Source organism: Venturia canescens, chromosome 5, assembly GCF_019457755.1.
Source record: "Venturia canescens isolate UGA chromosome 5, ASM1945775v1, whole genome shotgun sequence".
NCBI classification, from domain to species: domain Eukaryota; kingdom Metazoa; phylum Arthropoda; class Insecta; order Hymenoptera; family Ichneumonidae; genus Venturia; species Venturia canescens.
The window spans coordinates 9,278,089-9,302,141 of NC_057425.1; the positions used below are offsets into that span (position 1 = coordinate 9,278,089).

Sequence of the window (24,053 nt, forward strand, 5' to 3'; positions counted from 1 at the left end):
AAACAGAGATTCTTTATGTTGGAGTAACTCATAAAATTCGCTCGTAGAAATGATCGATTTTTTTGTTTGTGGCACGCCGTTTTGCGCCTCTAATGGAAGTTCTGTATTTCGTTTAACCTGAAGCTAACAGTCTTCGAAACCATTTGCATTTAGCCAAGAGTAAAAATAATCAAATTACAATTTCATGTGCAGACGTAAAATTCGAAATTGGAATAAAATTTGAAATCAATTTTTTGTTGATGTAATAAACTTTTGTAACAGGGCGACTGATTAATAGAATTCCCCTTTGTTGGTTTAATGACGACTCGATGATGTACTAGCAAAGTTTAGAGGGCTCAGCGTATAAGCCCTAATCCTCGTCTCATCCGGTAATGCCTTGGGCCCTATTTGCCAAGGCGTTCGTATCCCTGCCCTTGGAACAGAGAGCTCCTTTGTATTGCCTCAAACGAAGGCATCTTAAGTGGGTGTTGACGAAACGAAGCCCTCGCTTTAAGGACGAGCGTCGAGCAAGAGTGTTGCTTTCACAGACATCGTTTGAATTTATTTTTATGGTGTTGCAATAAAAAATTGTATTTCAGCTTATCTGTCATGGAAATTGTCAGACTAAAATTGAATGGACTCCAAAATAATTTAGTGGATTCACTTTTTCATGAATCAACTCACCTGCATTGACATTGGCATGGAGAATATCCGGTTCTTTGAGAAAGTCGTACTGTCTTACCGCAGAGTACCAGTAAGCCGAGACGTCTTGACCGGTGACGTCACCTGGCACGGCACCGCCGGGACGACAATACAAATTTTGGCCAACCTCACGATCGTTACGATAATAAAATGTGTTCGTATGCGCCAAGTGATTCGCCCACGTTTGAGCATACTCGCATAGCTGCGGGAAAAAGAACAGAAAGAAAAAAAATGTGGAAAATAGAAATCCATTTAAATTATTTTGTCCTTTCTGTTATTGTTTGAACTCATTTGATTTCTTTAACGCAGAATAAAAAAATGCAAGAAATTTATTGCTCAAAATTAATGACGAGACCAAAGATTGGATGCGTTGACAAAATAATAATTTTCCATTGTTTTTGGAAAAACGAGTTACATGAACTCGTTACTTTTGAAAAACTCCAACGTCTATTTTACCTCCGGTGACATTGTCAAAGTCGGTGCATTGTGTCGCTGTCGATAAACGTTGTGCCAGCAAAGACATTCGGTTATAAATTCGCTGTCTCTCCAATCGGTTTCCAGGTCGCTGCTGTCGTGAGCTATACTCATTGGCCTGTTACTTAGGATCTGTAAAAAAAAGAGGAGTAAATGTAAGATAAATAGGTAGAAAGCTCCGAGGTAGAGCATCCGGAATAAAATGGATTTCCTCGTATTTTCGTTGCAATTGAATTGATGGCTGTTAACAAGTAGAACCAAAACAATTAGTTGATTGCAATGAATAAATTGGAGCTCGGTAATAAAAATGATTGAAAAATTCGAGGAACTTTAATGGAAAATAATATTTATTTGATACAACAAAAGGGATTTTCCTCGTAGTCAAATATTTCTGATTTTAATTAACTTAATTCGTTTCTCCTCGTCTCTGCAGAATTTCGAATTTTGCGTAATGAAACGACTCTCAACTCCCCCTCGCTTTTTGCCCACGTTCCACTGGATTATTGACCAGCACGTGTCATGTTAACAGGAACGTCAAAATTGTTCCAAAGTTTTCTCTCGTTGTTTAGCATTCTCGTACAGAGAAGCATACTCCTGTTTATAATATTGGATTTCCATTCGAAGGCTAATCCCGCACAGGGACATTTGGAAACCAGAATTCCGCTCGCGGTCTCGGGCACATGCTCTCGAAACTCGATATCACAATTCAGAGTTTCACCGTCCACGTTGAACGAGCTTTTCAACGAAAAGTTTCATTCTCCATCGTGGAAGATTCTTCAGAAATATTAACCGATAATTGGCTCGAATCGATACTCCAAAATTGATGAAATTCTTGAGAAACCAACGAAAACAAATTTTTCGTTGGGTTTTGGGAAGCAAGTTGAAAAACAAAGTCGCTACCGGTTCGAGCATAGCCAAGATCACTTTGTCATTTGAACGCTCTGAATGGGTGAGAGCTGTGGAAGAACTGATCGACGGAGTGACCAAAAGAGTCACTCGAACTCGAACCCTGCGCCTCGAGCTCCTCTTACTTTTCCCCAAATTTTTAGAGTTTACAGAATTTTTAAATTTACAGAGTTTGAATGGCTAGTTGATTGACACGCATATATCGAATTTTAAAGGCATTGTCATATTGGTTATTGAGATAAACGTGTTTAAATATGAAGAAAAACACACGGGGACTATGCGTAAAAAATCGCTCATCTTTCCTTATGACGAATGAACGCCTCTTACGAAGTTTATAAAAAACGTACACAATAATGAAAGGAACATTTTTCGAGAGCCTTTAAAACAGCCGATGGACACGTGATGGCCAAATGACAGGGCTCTTCATTTTTTCTGTCTCGCGGAGTACGCGGATTTCAAGGGTTTTTCTTGGGAAAAATTAGGCCCTCGAGTGGGCTCGGGCTTCTGGGGTCAGAGGACACGAGCGAAGACGCGAAACGGGCAGTCTTGCTTCACCGGACAAACCCTCGGGACCTTCCAACTTACTTTACTGATCAGAGTCTACTATCGTTTTGCTTCAAGACATATCTATTTTTTTTTTTGTATTTTCTCATTTACTAATAGAAGAGTGTACTGTTTGGTGGATTACATATATTTTCTTTTTACACTGTGAATAAATATTACTCCTACAATAAAAATGAAGTATATAATGAAGGTCTGGGAAAAAATTAGAGACGATTGTCTTACCAGCAGTACAGATATATTGCGTTAAAGATTGAACGAAATTGTTAATGAGCACTCGTGTAACCTCACATTTGCTTATTTCGGCATTTCGTTTCTTCTTGGCTTGGCCCATTCCTGTCACAGTCTTCTGTCTTTTTATTAATACTTTTTTCTTGATCCATTTCCCATTGTGTTTTCCCTCTGCGCTCTCTAATGTGATTTTTTATACAAAAAACCATAATATTTTGGTCAGGGACGAATGTTATTTCGGGTTCGGTCAGTGATGGATCCCCGCTTAATTAATGGCTTGTCATTTCCTTTGCCAAAAAACAAGTTGAAAAAATGTATTTACAATTTCGTATTAATAACTCTGACATTAATTTAAAGTGATTATATCTTTGAATAGGAAGTAAAAATCGATCCAATTTAGACACTCATAAAATACGATCCTTCGGGCATGATCTACCCTAAACTCACGATGGATTATTCTTGCTCATATTTCAATATGAATAGCGATACGATAGTCGCGTCTCGAGAAGAGCCTGCGAAAATTCGATTACTGGGAGAGTTTCAAACTTTTGCCGAGGGATGGCGCTGACCGGGCAGAGTTTCTCGCGAGCGGTTGGTTTACTATGCGATTCCTATATAAGAACGATACCTCCTGATCCTTCGTGTACTTGCTTCGGCAGTACATATACTAAAATTGGAACGATACAGAGAAGATTAGCATGGCCCCTGCGCAAGGATGACACGCAAAATCGTGAAGCGTTCCACATTTTTTGAGGATTTCGTTCTCACTCATCGGTTCCGGAGTTAGATAAGAATAATGAAAATTTCTTGAATCAACAAACCGTCGGGAACAAATCGGAATTTGTTAATTCGATTAAACTTTTGTTTGGCTCGTCATTTTCATCAACGTTACATATCGAATTTATTCTCACGATCAGTTATTATTTGTGTATTTATTTATATTATTCTATTAATTAATCTCATTTATTTTTATTTATTTACTTAATCATTTATTTTTTTATCAATTTTCTCATTTATTTATTTATACTAATTTTTTTGTGTGCTCCGATTTGTCGATTGAAGTGATTTCATTTTGAGTTTAGACACGAAGGAAATTGAGGGTGTAATGGGGCGGAAAATAAGAACGGTAAGAAGCCCCTCTCGTTCCTTCGACTGACCGTCATTGCCCGACGACTTGGGTTCCGCGCCCCTCATTTTTGCATTCATGAAAAATTCTCGAGTATCCATTACAGCGAAGGTTCGCGGTAAAAAAGAGCGGCAACTTTTTCGCGCGACCTCGTTGGAATCTCAAACAGTGTGAGGGAAGAAATAAGGGCGGTGGGGCTGGCAGGGGGGGGGGGGGGAATTGGAGATGAAAGGCTCGGGAGAATAGAGGGGCCGAGAGCAGGAAATATGAATGGTTGGCTACTCTACTATTCATGGCACGTGGCAATTTCTTTTACATTAAAAATCTGCAAATTCTCTAGGTCGCTACACAAGCATCCTTATTTTAAACTTTCCAAGTTATTTTCTCGAATTTTCTGGAATCCTTTACCGGATTTCCAGTCGCCCAGGACTCGAGCCCTTGCTCACGTTTTATTCCACTAATCGGCATATTTCTCCGGAATCCTCATTATTTTAATTACGATTATAACCGCGCAACGAACGAAGCCAATGAGGACGATTCTCGCGACCGATAACGAAGCTCGTTTCGAGCTCGAACGCTGGTCTCCACTGCTGTGCTCGACTCCAGATGTATTTTCTTCGAAAGAAATGCCTCCCGTAAGCGACCTTTTAGCTTGGCAAAGCGTGTTAAAGAGCCCTGTTGTCATAGTCGTTTGCCCTCCCCCTCCTCTCGGGCTGCGAGAGCACCGAACGTGAATGTTTTACCAACGAGACTCGTTTAACGACTCTCGACTCGGCGTTGCGCGATAAGTTATCGAAAGAACGAGGCTAACGTAGTCAAATGTGTGTACATTTGACGCGTTTTTTTTCTTCTCATACGATACACGCGAATGACTCTAAATTCTGGGAGAAAACGTCCGGGCCGCGGTATCAGTCTGCATTCGCGAGATCGTTCAATTTTCGTGAGACGAAACTTCGCGCGTCAAACAAGAAAATTGCTGCGGGACACGAGCCGAAAGTGATCACCGCTTTTTTCGATCTCATTTTTTTTTTCTTTTTTTTCCTATCCGCGATTCTCACCCCGCGACGTTTTATTACGCCAATTTTTTGCAGTTCTCTTTCTATCTGTAAATACGGTGGAACTCACCCAGTGTACGACGAGCATTCCCATTAGGGAATAAAAACTGAGAATAAAATTGAACGAAAAATCGTTAAGTCAGCTCGGAAGATTAAAATGGTATCATTTTTATTGGATGACGCTCCGGACACGAGGGTGTCCATCGTAAAACGTCAACCGAACGAAAGAAAATATTGAATAATTGACGCCGGACTCGTACAAACTGCGACGAGGGACTGAATTTTTTTCCAACATTTTTTATAACTCTTTTTTCATTCTTCGATGTTTCAACCATATTTTTTTTCAAGCTCACTAAAAACCTTGAACTGTTTCAGTGAAATTGATAAAAAGTAGAGTGGCAAAGCTCTTTTGAGACACTACATTTTTTCACTCGTTCGATCGACCCTAACTTAAAGAGTACTAAAAATACCGATTTCACTTGGCTCTCTATATTTTCGTTTAAAAAACCCCCAAAACTACCTCCTTCGTGTACTTTTTTAAAATGACTCTACGTCGAGTCTTAGAATCGAAATTCTTCATCAAGCTTTTAAACAATGTCAATTTTCAATTTTCCGAGTACGCCAGAAGTGAAAAAACGCACAAGTGCATTCGAACGAACAACTGCCGCTCGGTTCTTCTCCACGTACAAGTCTTTCGAATTCAAAAGCATTTTGATTCACTTTCAAAAAGTGTCATCGAGCAAGAAATCGATCGTTTCGTTTTGAAACGTCGCCTGTAACTGTCTCAACGAATGTTTCTGCACAGCTTTTATCCTCTTTTGCTCGCTCTCTCTCCCTCTTCCTATTTTTCCCTTCCCGTATCATATTTCTTCCGTTGGGAGGACGAGGCAATGCATGCTAGATGAGAGTGACAGATGCGTAAACGCGTTTGGAAAATGTGCAAACATTATTCATATTGCTGGAGGTCTGAAGATACGTAACGCCTGCACATATCCTTTCATATCGATCTCTCCACTCTCTTTCTCTCCCTCTTCCTTCCTCCTATTCCACCTTTTGCTCCGTTTCGCTCGCATACACATAAACAGAGTCCTTTTTGTGAGCTCGAAGACACACCTGCAAACATTTTCTTTGTTATACGTGCATAAAATATAGAGTGAAGTCTTATCGCCTCTGGCCGGAGTGTACGAAGGATAAAGGTAGAATTTAATATTCCACTAGTTTTTCTCGCCTTTCAATGAGGCCATTTGAAAATAGGAGCTCCGATTCGCTCTTCCGATCCCTTTGAACACGAAGGGGCATTGTTTGGCCGGAATTCCTGATTCGAACAGCAGCCTCGAAAAGTTCCACGGACTCGAGCCATAATTTATCGTCGTTTTCCATCACGAGAAATCGAAAAACCATAATCGTGTATTTATTTAATGCAGAACAATCGATAAGTGGAATTCAGCATGAGTGAATCCGGCTGATTGTCGGACAAAAAACAGTCGACCAGGCCGAACAATTCTCGTTCCAATTTGCCTCGAATCATTATCCACTGGGGGAATCAAGCCTAAAAATTCGACGACGATCGCACGACATTATACGCTCTGACGAATCTCAGTGTAAGCGTTTGAATATTCGATAAAAACCAGCTCCGTCGTCATCGAAGAATAATGGCCGGATCATTGAATAATCCAATCCCCGTTCGATCGTACGAAATTAAAAGCAAAAGGAAACAATAAAAAAAATGTATCGATCGAAAAATCGAAACAGAGGATTTCGAATGAAATTCTCAAAAAGCTACAACTTGCGATAAATCGATTGAAACGTCTCATCAATCGAGTCATTACCGCGGAAAACGCGATATTGCATTCGTGCGGAATTAGTTATTAACGAAATTGCATATTCGCGGACACGAATCGTATTTACGGATATCCTCATTGCGCAGCTCATCCACAGAGCACATATAAAAGGTTTATGTACCCTCGCGAAAGCAGGGAATACATATGTAACGAGGCAATGTGTGCGCGCGAGTGTGCTTGACCCGGGACAGCGTAACGAAACGGGGTCGCCAAATTTCGATGACGAGGGGAGACAGGTGTGGAAGATTAAAACGACAGTAGACCGAGGTTGACGTACAGAGTTGATAGTGACGAACCGTTGCAGCATGATTGTTAGTACGGATCCACGAGGTCGATAAATATCTGTAATTCATGACGCTGAAGTTTGCAACGTTGGAGCCCGACGAAATGATTTTTTAAAAATCCTCCAATAATTCCAGTAATTCTCCGGTTTCGTTTCCTGCCGAATTCGCGCCGATACTTCGTGAAGAAAGAACGTCTCCTTCATTTCGTTGGACTCGAACGTTGCGAACTTCAGCCTCTCGTTGTAATTCAACATTGCTTTGTTTACGATTATGAAAAAACGAGGGCGAAATGGGGGAGGCAGTCAGCGGCGGTGAAGACCATGAAAAACATCGGGGCTTCGGTTAGTTCCGCAGAGGGAAACTGTCGCGAGTTTGTTCAGTAAATAAACGTGTGCCGACGAGCGTGGTCCCGGTGCATGCGGAGGCTTAACACGCTCTGTAAAGTAATTTCTACCGAAAATGAATCTTCCTTGAAACACGTCACAGAAAAAACAAAGCTCTCGTGCTTCGTTTTTACCGAGGGTACGAATTTCACGGGGATTCAGGGAGGGTGGATCACCAAATCAAAATAATCAGAATTTGATGATAACATACTTTGGCATCAAGTATACAAATACAATTTTTTTCAAATTTTTTTACCACATGGTTATCGCATAATTGAGCGTTAAATCGAAGTTCTTATGCACGAGATGTATAACTATGTATATACTACGTATTTTACATAGTATAACTATGTAAAATTTATATTGTCTTATATATTTTTAAAGAATACATTTACCAAATTTTATGAAATTCTTCATATTTTTGACACAGTTTAACATGGCAAGATTGTATCGTCGCGATCCACCCACCTTAAAAAGCCACGTGATTCCTAATGGAAAATGGAATGGCAGTTTCCCTGAAGCCTGCTCTCGTCCCGTCGCTTCATTATGGAGCGGGCGTTAAAGTTGCACCAGCACACATCAACCCAGGCCCAATGTGCGCGCAGACGCATCGATATATTAACACACAAGTTTATACTCCCATCTACGGTTACATCGAACTCGTGAATGGCCAAATAGACTCCTATAACTCGAGCCTCAATGCAGCCAAAGTTACAGTGGGTCAACGAATTAAGCGGTATGAACCAAATCAAGCTCCCTGCTCTCGCAGTGCAAGGGGCGCTCTCGTGGCCGAGAAATTCAACGAGTTGTGAAACACACTGGCGTGGAAATTATTGACACAATGGTTGAGCGTAATGTGCGCGAACGAAAACGCTTCCGATAGGGAAAATCTTCATGCCTCGATTTGTCGATACTCGTCGGAACGAGTGCGGATAGTTTGCCTCGTCAAATTTATTAATCAAACTACGTTCTTTCTCACTTTGGTTACGACGCTGCGATGGTGCGAAGGGAAAAGAGTGGATAATTCGGGGGTATCGAAACTCTCATTTCAACCCTTTCGATATCTTCTTTGGGGACTTTGAGCAGAAAAAGAACTTTCTTTTAAATATTTTCTGCAAATTTTCCAGTTTTTGCAATTTCATTGAAAACAACATTTTTTTTTCTCATCAGTTAAGATTTTCCATTTCTCGTTCGATCACGAGGATTTTAATTGAAAAAAATCTATCGAAACAATCCGTTTCGAGCGACGGATTCAGCGACCTTTGCAATCGTTTTTCACTCTTCAGTTTTCCCAGCGGCTGCGCTGTTTTTCTCGATATTTGTATAGGCGCGTGGGCACATGGAAACAATTCCTATGTAATCCACTCGACAGCCTGCTAATTACTCGACCGTTTAAGCAGAATGTACATTTAACGCGTCCGTTAATCAGTTTGATACTCTCAACGGTCGATTTCAACCGGATTCTACGGTTATCCACTTTGCTACGATCAATAAACCGGGACTGTCGCATGGACGGGACAAAAACGTTGGGATTAATCGCGTAGAGCAAAAACAAAATCGAAAATACTGAAAAATGGTTTTTCGAAAGTCGACTGAACGCGAGGAAGAATTTCGAGTTCTTCCCACTGATTAAATAAAATAAGCAAAAGCTGAAAAACGAAAAAGTTCCTCAAACGATTTTCAATTCATTTTACTCCATCGAATTCGAGTTGAATTTACGCCACGAAAGTGCAGCTCGTTCCGCGAGTTTTGGGTGCCCACAGCGCCAATTTAAATCTCGTATCTCAGCCCTGAATTCCCCGGTCGCAATGTTGATTGTTATGGCTCGTTCCTGAATGCCGTGAACCAAGAATTTGTAATTAAAATGTCAAGTACCCGGCCACACAAATTGCAAGTCAAAATGACCGAGAAAGCAACTCGTATTACAAAAGAACAATCGCGCTCTTGGAGAATAAGGTTTGTGCTCAATTTTCGTCCTTTCCGAAAGAAAAGAACCTCGGAAATATATGCGGTGTCTGCGTGCGGCGTGTGCGCTGGTCGTCGCATTTAACGAAAAAGAATCAAAATTTATTTAAAAAATGTTCATTCCGGTGTTCTCACTTTTCATTTTTTTTCCTTCGCTCCAATTGGCTGATAAAATCCAAAGAAAAATGCTGTTCTCCGATCCTCTCGTTGATCCCTGGATCAGGTTTTCCGAATCTCACTTTAAGGTCGCCCCTTGCACGAGTCTCGTATTACCTTCGACATTTGAGTCTTTTGATTCGGACGTGGCTTTGACGCGCGTACACACGAGTCGCCCCTGTTTGAGTTGAATTCTTGAGGAAATTGTACGAGAGTAAATATATAAAAACATTTCTTTAAGCACTTGAAATAAAGCGGGATGAAAAATGGTTGGTGAGGGGGCGAGCCGGTTGAAAAACGTGGTTTCTTCGGGGAGTGCATAATATTTTTTCATTTCGCTCGATTTCTCTGTACCCCGACACGGCTTTTTCAATTACGAAGCGCCATGGAGGGCGAGAGACGCGAAGAATCAGGACGGGCTGCAGGATGCGTGCGATGCGAGAGCAGGCTCGTTTCTGTTATCTCGTCGCGTAACCCACCGTTATGCGCGAGCTCTTGTTTCCTTCGAGTTTCCAAATTCCAACTTTTCATATGCTTCCATTTACTTTTTATTGCTAATTGCACGGAAACGAATGCGCGACCGAAAGGAGACAGTGCTTCAGAACGGTGAGTCATTAATTACGTGACCGAGGGATCGACGATAACGATCGACAAAAGTCCTGCCACTTCCTCCAAGTTTTATCGAGCCAAGCAGTCATCGCTGCTTCGTCATTTGATCGTTTCAGCTGGGCAAGAGCTGCGGAAAAACTGATGAAGGAATCGACCAAGTTGGCTCGAAGCCTTTGACCAATTGCAGGTTTTTCCATTCCCTAAGCACATTTATAACTCTCGAGTTCCGAGATCTCGCGTGTTCCTTTCCTCCACTCACGGATGACGGACATTTCGCATTAATCTCCCGGTTCATTATTTTTCCTCCCACTTCAGGCTTCCATCACGAATCCCATCATTGATAGAAAGCGACAGTAGAAAATAGGGGAAAAAACAATAAATCATATTGGCTCGAAGGTGTGACCGGTGCTGACAGTTCGAAGGTTACGAACGTGGGGAGCAGTGTGAGAACAGGAACCGTGTGGATTTGGGTTACGCGTCAGGTGAGGCTTAATTATCATCGAGATTGTAGGCTTTTGACGGGAGCACGCAGCGGGGCTGAATGGCGGAGGTTAGCGTTGAAGGACGATTCGATTTTGTGTGGGAGAGGAGAAAATATGAATTTGGGGGGGGGGGGGGGGCTGACGATTCGAGAATCAAAGGGATTTAGCACGGAAGGAGCGTTAAGGGTGAGTGTGAAAAGTGTCACGTGATTTATCTGGACGGAGTGTGAGGCTCTCCGGAGCGAGAACGACAGCGAATCGCGCGGGTGATGGAAGAGGCTGGAAGCGGAGAGAAAATCGCGTAGATCATCGGCTAGGCGCTTATCGTAGGACAAAATGTCAGATGTAAATGTGCGGGATCGGGGAAAAAATAGGGGGAACGGGAAATCGGGGGTGCGTCGGCGGGGACGGGAGGGGGGAGGAAAAATATCCGATATATCGGTGAACCAAAGCCGGAAAATACTGTACTGAAATTGCGAAGGTTTTGAGAGGGTGCGAGCATTTGGGCGGGCCGCACCTGAAGCTAAAGTATCGACCGAAATAGTGTGTCGCGTTCTAGCGTACCTCAAACTCACTCGCGTTGTCTCTCTTTTCACTCTCTCGCTCATTCTCGCTGTCTCTTTTCCTCCGCACTTCCCTTTTTGCAGTCGGTGCTTCTGGCTGCTTCTCCCATTCTATCATGCGCTTCCTAACTGTTTGTCTCGCTGCACCTCCCACGTTTTCGCTCACTGCACTCCCCGTCTCTGTCTCTCTCTCGCTCGCTGTTCTTCTCGCAGGGTTTCATCTTGCACGAGCCTTTCTCTCGTTCTCTCTCCAAAGTTGGGTTCTCTCGCGCCGTTTTTCTCTTTCACTCTCCTCCCTTTCTTTTATTCCGGCGTTTCATCCCTTTTCCCTCTTGGCCGAATCCCTTTTCTCTGTCGCTGTTTTTCTTCCTGTGTTTTTCTTCCTCTCGATCCTTTTATCTTTCGCTCTCTCAAACTGTCAATGAATTTATCGATATTTCTATCGCCGCGCTCACTCGCTTGCCCGCTCCATTTGTTTTCATCTTTCCAACTCGCGGCTCTCTCTCTCTCTTTCGGTCTCGTGCTCTTGCTCCTTCTCCATTTCGTCCACTCCATCGATCTTCGTCTCTCCGTCAATTTTTCCGGTGCAGAGTCACCGGTGCATAAGCTACCGAGGCGGTTCCCCGTCTAATATTCGCAAACGCTCTCCATATCGCTGGCTTTGTTACCTCCAGCTCTCCGGAGTTGACTTTATCGCCCGGCGCATCCGGTCGCTACACAATTATCCGATAACCGAGAATTCGATGGCGGTTCGATCCCAATCCACTCGTGTAAAACACTGTCCCGGGGAAGGAAAGAGGGCGAGCCGTTTTTTATCGGAAATATCGAAATCCTCGATTTCTTCTAACGAAGCGAGAATTTACAGCTTCTCCTTGGCCCTTCGACGTTTCGTCATTGAACCAGCGATCGCCGAGTCCGAGTGTAATTAGCGCGTTAATTAACACGTTTCCTCCGTTCCCGAGGATTTTATCTCGGGGATAAACTAGTCCGGGGCGCAATTAGTGTATCGTGCGCTCTAATCTTCCAGTATCCCTTCTCGCTGTCCGCAAAGTTTGTCTGAAACGACCAGTTTCGATAATCCCGTAACGTTACCGGCTCCTCCAAGTGCGGAGTTGGCGCCCGGGCCGTGTTAACTTTTCCATAACACCGGCTGGAAACTCCCTTCGACGTTAATCCCCCACGTGCATCCTGGCCACGACCGCCATCCGCGAGGACGCACAGATTCATTGTTTTCAAGGATATTCTCGAGGAACGTGGTCGCGTTTGCCAACGGGAATTTCCGCTTGAAAAAGTGCCCTTCGCACGAGCTTCCTGGAGCGTCGCCAGGACGGGCCAAAAGTTGCCAAGGTTTTGCCCAAAAGTTGAGGTCGCGAATCACTGCGACGCGAATGCGCTGAGTCACCTAGACAAATATCTCTCTCAACCTCCTTCACTTTTTCAAACCGCAAATACCCTCGTGCGGGAACACTTTTCGAGCTTTTTCAACTTTTTCTCTCTTTCAAAGGAAACTTCATTCTTTTTCGCACGCAAAATAACGCGTTACGAGACTCAGAATCCTTTACATAAAATCCCAACAAGGAGCTCCTCTGCCCACCACATTTTCGACGACGACAAACCTCTAAATAAATGCATCGCAATGTTCTTGATGGCGAATTTCAATAGCAATCGTTTCAGAAAGATATTTAAGAGGTTCTCGAATAAAATGTTGATAAAAACCTCACAAAACTTCTTTCTCGTGATAAGAAACAAGATTTTGAATTCCACAGCAAACACACTCAGCTACCTTCCCCAGTTTTCTGTAAACTTTCCTCAAAATCTTAAATTCTGTATGGAAATTACGAAAATAATCCAAGTTCTGATAAATTTCATTCGACATTCTGTCAGATCGCCGCGTATCTAAATATTAATGAAAAAAAAACCTTCGACTGCGAGCTCCCGATCGGGGGTATCACAACACTTTTTATGCTGCAAGTGCGTTCGATGGCACACTCTAAATCCAAGTGTGTTATTGCTAACACACATTAAGTGTGTTCTGTACTTAGCGCCATAAGGAAACTATAGATTTTTAACACACCATAAAACGTGTAAAAAGTGACGACAAGAAATCTACAATTTGATTACGGCATTAAGTACAGAACACTTGGCAATAACACACTTGGATTTACAGTGCTCGAATCATTTTCCACCAATTAGAGACTTAGTGTAGAATAAAAGTTTTTCAAGTAGAGAATGTTGGAAGGGGAATGAGTACTCGAGGGACGAACGCCTGGAAAGTCGAAAGTGTCCAGCATCAGGAGCAGGTTCGTGTGTCGTCGGTTGATCGAACGAGTGAAGTGGACACGAGTAGTGTGCTTTTGCGGCGATGCTGGTTTTCTCTGCTCTCTTCGATCGTGAAGCTTTCGCGTTTGTTCGCATTTAGCCCTGCAGGGATCTCGGAAAAAATTCTCGTTTCACACGCTCCCGTTTTCCCAACCGACTCAAATTCACGTCTGTATCACTCGAGTGACATTGCGGAAAATTGAGCAACGCGAAACATCACTTCCCTCGAGGGTGGGTTTGTCCTCGCGTCACTGAGAATTAAGACGTGTCCGTGCCTCGTACAATCTCCTTCAAAACGCTCCATTCCCAATGAAATTCGTTCGCTGTTGCACTCATTTTCGAATCCAAAGCGCTCCAATTGAAACTTCCAGTGGTCGATTCAGCCCGGAAACTGGGTTACCGAATCGTTCTCCCTTCACAAGTACACACTCAGTCAAAAACATGCAGACTAATGGAAGCGACAAAAATCATTCACCATCCCTGCAAAAATGAAGAAAAAAACTTGAAAAAAATATGAAAACGTTTCCAGAAACGAAAAAAAAATAAATTTCTATTCAAATGTTTCGAAAAATCCGTCTCCTGGTGCGAAAGAATATATCGACTCACTGCTCCAAAGTCGTTTGACGTTTGAATGGTTCGTTTGTCAACTATTCAGATCAGTGTCCACTCAAAGGAACGTTGTCAGCAGCCGCAACCTGCTGAAGTCCAAACTTTTGTTGTCTCTCCGAATGGGTAAACAGGAAAACAAAATATTTTTGAAATATTCAAGTATTTTGTTTTTCTTTTTGTAACAAAATGTTGATCGTCTAATCAAGTTTGAATTTAGGGCACAAAAGTTTTCTTGTACCGTTGAAATTTGATGCCTGGACAAATAAATTTGGTTGATTCCATTCAAGAAAACATTATTTGAATGCATCAACAAGGTTCGGTCTTCGGTGTACGTAGACTGAGATCAATTTACACAGGTTTGGAGTGCGATGATTTTTGGCTCTGCACCGCTCAAAATTGCTGAATCGATGATAAGTTTGCGATCGCCGGAAGTGGATGGAGCAGGGGATGGCGCCGGAGGAGGAACTTCTCATCGGTTGGCTCGAGTTCTCAAGAGTTTCGTTACAAAATATTCTCCGCGCATTTTATAATCCGAGGAAGTAAGATCCCGAGGAACCTTGCGGGCGGTTTTCTGAGCCGATTAAACGTTAAGGGGAGGTGAAGGACGCGGCTGTGGAGCAGTCGAGAGCAAAGCGTTATTTCCGAGGACCGACTATTTCTTTTGTGTTCTGCGATGCTCACTGCGGAATGTCCTTGTCCCAAGGATTCTCTACTTCGACCGCATTGTGCAGACATACACGAAAACATCTACCACGCAATATTTTTATTTTCCTCAGGTATTATTGCTTCTCATTTTTATTCCTCGGAAATTAAATTCGCCCACGTCGAGGATTTTCACATGGCGGGTTTTACTGCCTTTCGTGGCGAGGGGCCTCGACATTTGTTAATCCAATTCCCAAGGACTCGCGACGGATCTACGACACCGCTATGGGGATACGAAATTATGGAAGTACGAAACTGTTCAGCCAAAATGATCGAAAATGAGTTTCAACGAACGACGATCCTTGAAACGTCCTGTGATCATGATTTCAATCAAAACCCCCACGAAATAGTGGCACGAATAAATCGCCGAAAACTGAAGACTCATTTTCGAAAGTAACGACGCAATTAACCGAGAATTTATAATTGGAAAACCAATTATTCAATTTAATTTTAGCAGGAATTAACTGAAGACTGGGATTGCAGCGAAGGATGCAGGGACCTTCGAATGCCGATAGTGCGAAATTCGAGCAATTTCCGAGCGGCAGCTCATAAAAGCTAAATAATTGTACACTCTAATACGTACGAATAAAGATACGAAGAAAGTAGCGAAGGTAAACGAGAGTAAAATATAATGGCGTGATCGTTGACACGCGAGTTTCTCATAAATATTCATCCGGTGGTTCGTCTCACGTAAGAAAGAGGACAAGAGCCGAGGACGTTGGTCTCGATATAGTGAGAAGAAAAAATAAAAACACAAAATAGGTGCAGTCGTGATGACGATAAAATAACATCCCTCTCGAGATTGCTAATTTTCGTGATGCCCCATTTTTTCTCCCGCGTCCACGAACCCGTGCACACGACGAATTCTGCCCTGCACGTGCAGCGGTGCGAATGTTTCATTTTTTCTTATCCCCCGCGATAAGAAAAACGTTTTTTACTTTATTCCCTTCGAGGAGTACGAAAGAGGCGAGGGGGTCGAGACGAGAGAAAGTTTCGCATTAAAGGACTGCGCTGCTATGCAGAACGCACATGGGGCGTTCGACTCCGGACGAGCTTGGCACTCGGAACGAACGTTCCGAGTCTCAAACGTCAAACTTTCAGCTACATTTCAACAATAATAATCATTTCAGAACGAAGCTCCACGAGGTTGAAAGCTCGCAGGATTTCGGAGCGAATTTCAGGCGTTCGTCGTTGTGTCTCAACAGCAGAATAATTTCGGTGAGAAAGGACGAGAAGGAGATTTAGTAAGGGTCGATTCGCGTGAAAACGTCCTGTGTATCAAGCAGCATAAATATTCATTCAAGAGCTTTTCTCTTCTAGGCGCACGCCAACTCCTGTCTCCCTAGACCCGACTCCAGTTCTCGGACGCGTATATCCGTAGCCTCCAGCCACTGAAATGTCTGCGTATATCGTTCATAAATTTCTGTCTACGTAAAAGTACACAGGAAATGCATGACGAAGTATGCAGCCGAAGTTCGCGAAGCAACGCGTGTAAAGTGCATAGAAATTCTCTAATGCAGTCCAATGTAAAAACAGGCGCAGAAGTCCCCCACGAGAGAGTATACAATTCTCTGTAGCAACACACACAAGACGTACAAATAAATGTGTGTGTGTGTGTGTGTTTCAGAGACTCCGCGATACTATTCTCGAGATCCAATGAAAGCCTCGAATTGGAGGGTTGCTTTACGCCTCCACGTAGCGAGTGCTCTCTCCTCCCTCGAATGTATACACGAGTCAATTACATGGGAAAATATACTCGGAGTGCACATGCGAGAATTTGGAGCTCGATCCCAACGGACTTATTTGCTTTATATTTATACCGTAATATCAATTATTGGGAGGCAAACATCGCGGATGGGGTTTGGGTCAAAAAATGAGATTCCGTTTTTTTAGGGCGGGGGGGGGGGGGGGGGGGGAGGGCGAGGGGTTTAGAAGAGTCGGTGGATTCTAAAATTTTGAGCAACTCTGTGGGGGTGGATTTCTGTATGTTCGGGCAGAAATGATTTCCAAAGGTCTCTTGACCTTTGAACTGTTTTTGGGACAATTTTGCTTGTGCTGGCAAACGATAAACTTGCACTTTAAGGCGACTGTATACGAGCTTGGATATTTTATGAGTTTCGTCGCTTCTGCAGCTTGCGTTAGCGAGATTTCGAGTCGAGAGACGCCCCGCTGATGCGTGGCCTAATTTAAGGACGAAAACGACTGACGTTATTCGTGCTGAAGACGAGACGAAATCTCGTTTGTTTTATTCAGAAATCTCGTTGATGGTCGGCGATTCTTCGATTTTAAATCACCGCAGTTTTCGGCCACTCAGACACACATCGTCGCTCGACCAATTTTTCCACGCCAATATTTACCTGCATAGAATCTCGCAGAGTTTCGGCGAAAAAGTTGAAAACTTTGTGCACCGAATCGAAGGATCGTTGATTCGTTGCTGCAAACTGGATTTTTTAAAATTCATGTTTGCACACTTCGTGGCTCATCGAGTGATTCGAATTCCTACCAAAAATCCGCGTCAACACAGTCTCGTTGATGGTTTCGTAAACAAAATTGAAATTTCACAAAACAAATTGGATCAACGGTTCGTCGTGTTCGAATGATTTGCTCAATAATCACTCGAAAATATTTTCATTCGTGTTTGACGATCGTTATGCGTTTGCATACATACACATGAAATAGTAAATAGTTTTGGCACACCTATTATGCAGAAATACATAGAAGATAAGAGGCCAAGAGGAGACATGTATGTGGGAGAGGGATTCTCGTTATCGACTTTGTCCAACGGAATTTCCTGGTGCTTCTTCAAGCTGTTCCTTCTATAATAACGCTCCGGGGGGTGTCTGAGATTACCGGGAACCTCTCATAATCGAGCACCTCTCGACCTCTCTCACGACAGTATCTACATTTTCCTTTCAGAGATACGACGACGAGGATGATGCACTGTGGCTGCGAAATATTTGTAGAGAAGAAAGTGCGGGACACAAAGCTGCGACGGTGGCAAACGAGGTTTTAGCGAATTTTCCGAAATTTGTCGCGAGGAAAGCTTGTTGGAGTTCAATTTCGACTCGTTTCCTGATCACGCATATTTTCGAAGTGTCAACAGTTCGATTCCACTTTGATGAAAATCTTGGAAACTCGTATCCGAGCTGCTGAAAAGACTTTGGAAGGCAAACGTTTTTTGAGACTCGATGAAACTTTGGTCGACCTCTGGAAATAACGTTGCTTTTGAAGCTCCTCCCACTTGCTGGGAAGTATCAATGTTGCGAGGATAAGAAAACACTTTTGTCTCGAGTTTCCTTTCAGAAGCACCTACACTCTCTCTCTCCCCCATTGATGGAAATACTTTTGCCTCGATCTCACGTTTTTAACACAACGCTCGAGATGACGGATTGATCTTCGACTCGGATTTTTGCTGCTTCGATGAATCCTCGAGCACGTTCTCTTCGCGATTAAAGTCTCGCGTTACATCGTTTCCCTGGGACTTTCCGCGAGGCAGAAAATGCGGGGTTTCTTCGCGAGAAACTCGAGGCAATTTTCGATCGATGTTGGCTTTGTAAGATTTACGATCTTCGACGATGAAAATTGTGTTTTCTTGCTCCTGCTGCGGAGGCGGATCGAATCTCGTAATAATATTGTTTTTGAGATTCTGCGAGTGGGAGCACGTCCCGATGTGGGACGGAACGAAAGCGAATAACTTCCTTTGACTTTTTTTTTTAAATCGCTGCACCTCGCTTCCGTGTACATTGCTCGAAAGGCTTTCCTCTATCGTTGGCTATTTTTGGTCACGAGTCGATGTTCGAAATCGCGCGAGCAATAAATCTCTCTTTTGATCGTGGGCCGCGGATCGCCACGAAGGGTGAAAACGTAGCCAACGTTTTCATCCTGATTCGGTCAAGGTTCAAAAGTACACGATCGAATGCTGGAATCGCTGTTACGGAGACTGATCGTTATCCTTGGGCTCTGGCTTCCTGGATTTGCATCGAGATTCCAATTCCTCGGGGCCGAAGCTTCCGATAGGATCAACACGCAATTCTCGCCCTCGGTGTTGCTCTGTCCCTATGGAAATTCTCGCCGACCCACACACGTTTCTCCTCTCCGACTGCAGCCTTTCATACTTTTTTTTATTTTAATCTGTCTTTCTCTCTGTCAATCCGAATGTTATTTTAATTCAAACGTCCTTATTGTCGTTCCTCGAGGATTTCGTGCTGGATTTTTCGCCCCTCGTTGTTTTTCGTAGCCTCCGAGTCCTCCGAGGTTCTAATTCAATTCCAATTTCGATGAGCTCATTTTCCATCGAATATCAATCAACGAGCTCCCCGCTGTGTCTTTGCGAATCTCAACGTCCTCGAGCTAATTGAATTTTCATCCTCAAATATTCCAATAAAATTCTATTTCGGTCTTAATTAAATTTTACCTCGCGACTCATTGTCGGACTTATTATGCCCCGACAAATAAAAACTCGTGAAAGACGGAGGAGAAGACGTGTGGGAATTACGGCTCTGAATATCCGACTCCTACTCGGGTATATTCATTGAATCATTTCATTTCGAGCCCTCGGAAAAGCCGCTCTTCAGAAACCTGCTTCTCGGAGAAGATGAAATTGATTATAATTCAAAAATAAACAGAGACGAAGTTGCTGCTTGAGGAGTAAGACAGTTCATGCACGATAAAATTCCCTTAAGAAAATCTTGAAATTTAGACAGAATTTAAATGGCTAGTCGACTGATGATACGCGTATCAAATTTTAAAGCGTTCGTGTCTTATACTATGCGTAAAAAATCGCTTATCCTTCCATACAACGAATAAACGCTTCTTACGAAGTTTATAAAAAACGTACACAATAATAACGAGGTATATAATGAAGGTTTGAGAAAAAATTCGAGACGATTGTCTACAAGTAATAAAGATAATATTACCTTAAAGATTGAACGAAATTGTTAATGAGCACTCGTTAACCTCACATTTGCTTATTTCGGTATTTTGTTTCTTCTTGGCTTGGCTCATTCCTGTCTTTTTATTAAAACTTTTTTCTTTATCCACTTCCCTTTGAGGTTTCCCTTCGCGCTCTCTAAAGCGATTTTTAATACAAAAGACCATACAGTATTTTGGTCAGGGACGAATGAAATTTGGGGCTCAGTCGGTGATCGATCCCCGCTTAATAAATGGCTTGTAATTTCATTCGCTAAAAGATAAATTGAAAAAATTTATTAAAAATTTCAATTTCAGAGTGATTATATCTTTAATTAGGAAGTAAAAATCGACCCAATTTAGACACTCATAAAACACGACCCTACGGGCACGATCTACCTTGAGGGGGAAGGAAACATAAACGCCTGCGCTGCAGCAAATTCGACTGCTCGGAAAACTTTCATCTCTTCAACTGTTTTTTTTTTTTTATGCCTGAAAAAGTGATCTTGATTTGACGGGCAAACCTGAAAATTCATGGAGCGCGGGATTCATAAACTTTTTTGAGGACAACAAAACTTTGCTTGGAGGCAAAAGCTCCGAAAAATTGTAATTAACACGAAGAATGTTCAAGCTTTTTCGGACTGGAAATAAAAATTCGACTTTCTTGTGTTTCCTTTTGTTTTTTCGATCCCAAGTTGGCCTTGTGCGATGATTGACGCTTCGCGACCAAATGACAAATTGAAGGATACACAAATTCAAAAACTCCGAAGATCGTTAGTCCTTGCTGATGAAATAGAATAAACTTTGCGAGTTGAGAGAAGAGTTTTTCGTAATACGGTAAGAGGAACAAAAACACCGAGAGAAAGAGAGAGAAGGGTGAGAGATTGATTGGTGGAAGTGGAATGGGCGACGAATGCAATGTAGCATCTCGTCGAAGCGAGGATTCGCCCTCGTCCTCCTCACCGAGCCTCGGAACTCGAATAAGAAATCTCGAAGAGTGTCATGTCGGAGAAATACCTCTGAAGGAGAGAGATCTTCTGATTCTGTCTAGACAATCCGGAGAACCCGATGAGGAAGTGCACAAAATCTCTGAAAACAAACACGCTCTAGAAAACGTTTTGTCCCAAGTAAAATATCTTCATCAATTTTTCTTCTTTCGTATCAGTATTGATAAAGGCAAAATACGAAGAAAAAAAACAATCGAAAAACGTTTTTCTCTTCTCAATGGAATTACTGACGAAAAATTTTCATATTATTTGGATCAAACTCCGAATTCATTTGACAGGTTGTTGATGAACTCGAAGACTGTAGTAAAAATCCAGGCTGAACGTACCAAAAAGTATTTTGAAATAATAATGGAGCGTTTCGAGAGCTCAAATTTCTCTAATTTTCGTTGTGATTTAACTATTCGTTGATAAAAATTGGACGAAATTGACTTTGGATCGTTCGAGTTTTCAAAGTTTTTCTGGACGATGCTGAAAAACGTTTTGGCAACGTTTGTTTCTCGTAATTAGTCGTAATTCGATGAGAATTTTAGTTTTTGAGAATAACGACGAAAAATGTTGCAGCCGAACGAATTGTCGGTGAGGAATCCACTGCTGTTAGTCCCACCGAATTTGGTGAGAACATCGAAATCGGTATTTCCATATTTCGGTACAAAATTGAGGCCGGACGCGCCGCCATTCACGCCAGAATCGTTGACGCGAATTGGTCAAGTAAATAGCGAGATGGTGGACGTAAACGAGGCGATTTGCGTGGAGAGAAATTTGGTGCCTCGATCGGTGATCGATGACTCTTGTTTCGTGAATATCGAGTTGCGTTCGACGGCCGACGAGGGCTCGCCGCCGGGCGTCACGCCAGTGGGCAAGCAAATAGAGGGAGAAAAAAATGGGATGGATTTGGAAGCGAAAATTAAAGAACCGGAAGTGAAAACGATCAACGTGACATCGACTCCACGAGCGAAAAGAACGTCCCCGAAAACCGAGCTGCCGGGCAATCTAATCGACGAGAGCATTGTACCGCTCGCCGCGGAATCAACGATCGGGGAAACCAACACGAGAGAAACTGGCCCGGAAATTGCGGGAGCTCCGCCGCTCGAGCAGGGACAGTGGCGCTTATTGCGCACCCTCTCAATTTACTCCAACAGAATTCAAATAGTCGTCTTCATAGCCAGTCTCGTTATTTGCATGATTCTCGTTATTTACGTCGTGCTTTGACTCTAACTGTTGTGTTTTTTCTTTTTATTCAATTGAATAATAAAGTTTTCAGTGAAGAAAAGGAGATCGATTGCACCGACGAATTTATTAAACGCTCGAGAGAGCGCAAGTTCGAGGTTATTCAGTTTCGATTGTTGCAGCTAACACTGAGGAAGGTCGAATGATTCCATCGGAAATGTACTACACGAATTCGATGAATGATGAAAATTTCTGTTTCCGATGGACCATAAAAATCGATCGAATCATCGTTCATTTCGTATTTTTGTGAAAAAGAGTCAAAATCCACCACAATTTTTAGAGCCTGAGGGATGTGCCAAAAGTTTATTAATTCTCTCTCGAAGCAGAGTTCCCCGTCCATTTGGAGTGTTGAAAGAGCTCACGGTGGAGCTGGTTTAAACGAGACGAGAATTTCAAAATAATCTGATTCCTGGAAAGCCCCTTTATTCGAGAGACTCGCCCTTTCATAATTCATGGAATCACTTGAATGAGAAAATTTCCAAAAACTTGAGAGAGTGTAAAGCGAGGGGATGATTTTCTGTGGTTTAAGATTTTTTAGAGCTCCGGAAATATTTAGAAAAAGTCAAACCCCCTCACGACCTTCCTCAACGCGACTGAGGATTGCGAACCAGGGGAATGGCTCGAGAAGAAAAGTGAGCGAGTGGGTCGAGCGGTATGAAGTGGGAGGGAAAAAACCACGGAAAAAATGAGGGGCCGGGGGGAGGTGGAGAAAAAAAATAAATAATGCACGAGTCAACAGGAGAAAAGAGAATTTATTGGAGGGACAATTCGACGAGGTGGAACCATAGAGAATGCTACGAAGCGCTCAGAAGAACAAAGACCGAGAGCAATCTCTCGGTTGAGGGGAAAGGAGACGGAAAAATGGAGCCAAAGTTTCCGGTCCAAAGAGCAGAACGAAATTCGGCGGTGGAGAAATGACTGGCAACCATCCAATTCTCCACTGTTTCAACCCCCCGCACCCTCAAATGTTTTTTACTCCGAGCATCCACTCGACTGCGAATCCCATGCACGTGAAAACAATTTGCAGAAAAATAAAAGCGAAAAAGCGGAAAAATCGATGAACAAAGTGGAGTCGGGTTGGCTTGGTTGCGTCCTTCGGACGAAGACGTGACAATTTTTTCCCATTCACAAATATTCTCAATTCCATTGGCTATTAGTTTTCGGAGATTTGATTAATTTATCAACATTTTTGTGGCCATTACAACTCGTAATCGATGAAGGACTGACAAGGATTCACAGCTGAATTAAAAAGATCGTTGGAATTGATTCGGTTCAATCGAATCGCAGCAATTATTCAAAATATGCTCATTTATTTCGGTCGGTTAATTTGAATAACCGAAAAGTCACCTTCTCGTTTAAGACTTTCCAAATATCGTATCGATATAATATTCTCCATTGTATCGATCACTGCCCGATTTAGCCGGTGGAGGAAAAAATAATTTCTTCCTCGTATTCTCGACAATTCTGTACTCCTATCGGTTCATTTTCATTTGAATAACGTGCTCAGCTCTCCAATCGTTTTAGATGATTCTTGGACGAGAAAAAGAAAGTACGAACTTGAAGGACGCGTTGTTATTACATCACTTCATTTCATAACTTTTATTCCAATTTCATCGGAGGTCAGCAAAATTTTCAAACATCGAACCATCGCCAAGAACTTTGTGAAAGATTCTCCATTTTTGTGGTAACCTCCCCAGAGAATCGGTACGAACCGATCGAAGAAGAAAGTGACAAAACTGAAGCGACTTGATAAAAAGAAAGAACCAAATAAAAATAATATTAGTTTAATCTCAAAAGGGAAAAATTGAACGTGAAAAGTTGAGCGTTGAAAGTTGGAGGTGCGAAATGGAATAGCACACGCGTGAAATCTCGTGATGGAATCGTGTTAAGGTACAAGCACCCCAGGGGTCGTGTGCCAGAACACATGGTACGAAAAAAAGGGAGTAAAGAGCAGCACGAAAATG

At 42.7% G+C, this 24,053-nt stretch overlaps 1 protein-coding gene and 1 non-coding gene across 2 annotated transcripts in view; one reads left to right on the forward strand and one right to left on the reverse strand.

Annotated features, from left to right (window-relative positions):
- LOC122411433 (uncharacterized) overlaps positions 1 to 24,053 on the reverse strand; it is a 37,577-nt gene that overhangs the window by 9,485 nt on the left and 4,039 nt on the right. The window contains exons 3-4 of the mRNA XM_043420198.1: positions 1,138 to 1,287; positions 664 to 883 (exon numbers count right to left, since the gene is read on the reverse strand). Coding sequence (XP_043276133.1) covers positions 664 to 883; positions 1,138 to 1,287 — 370 coding nt within the window. The remainder of the gene's footprint in view (positions 1 to 663; positions 884 to 1,137; positions 1,288 to 24,053) is intronic.
- Positions 3,497 to 3,603, forward strand: LOC122411752 (U6 spliceosomal RNA). Its single transcript, XR_006261212.1, has one exon. It is a non-coding gene; the product is annotated as a U6 spliceosomal RNA (small nuclear RNA).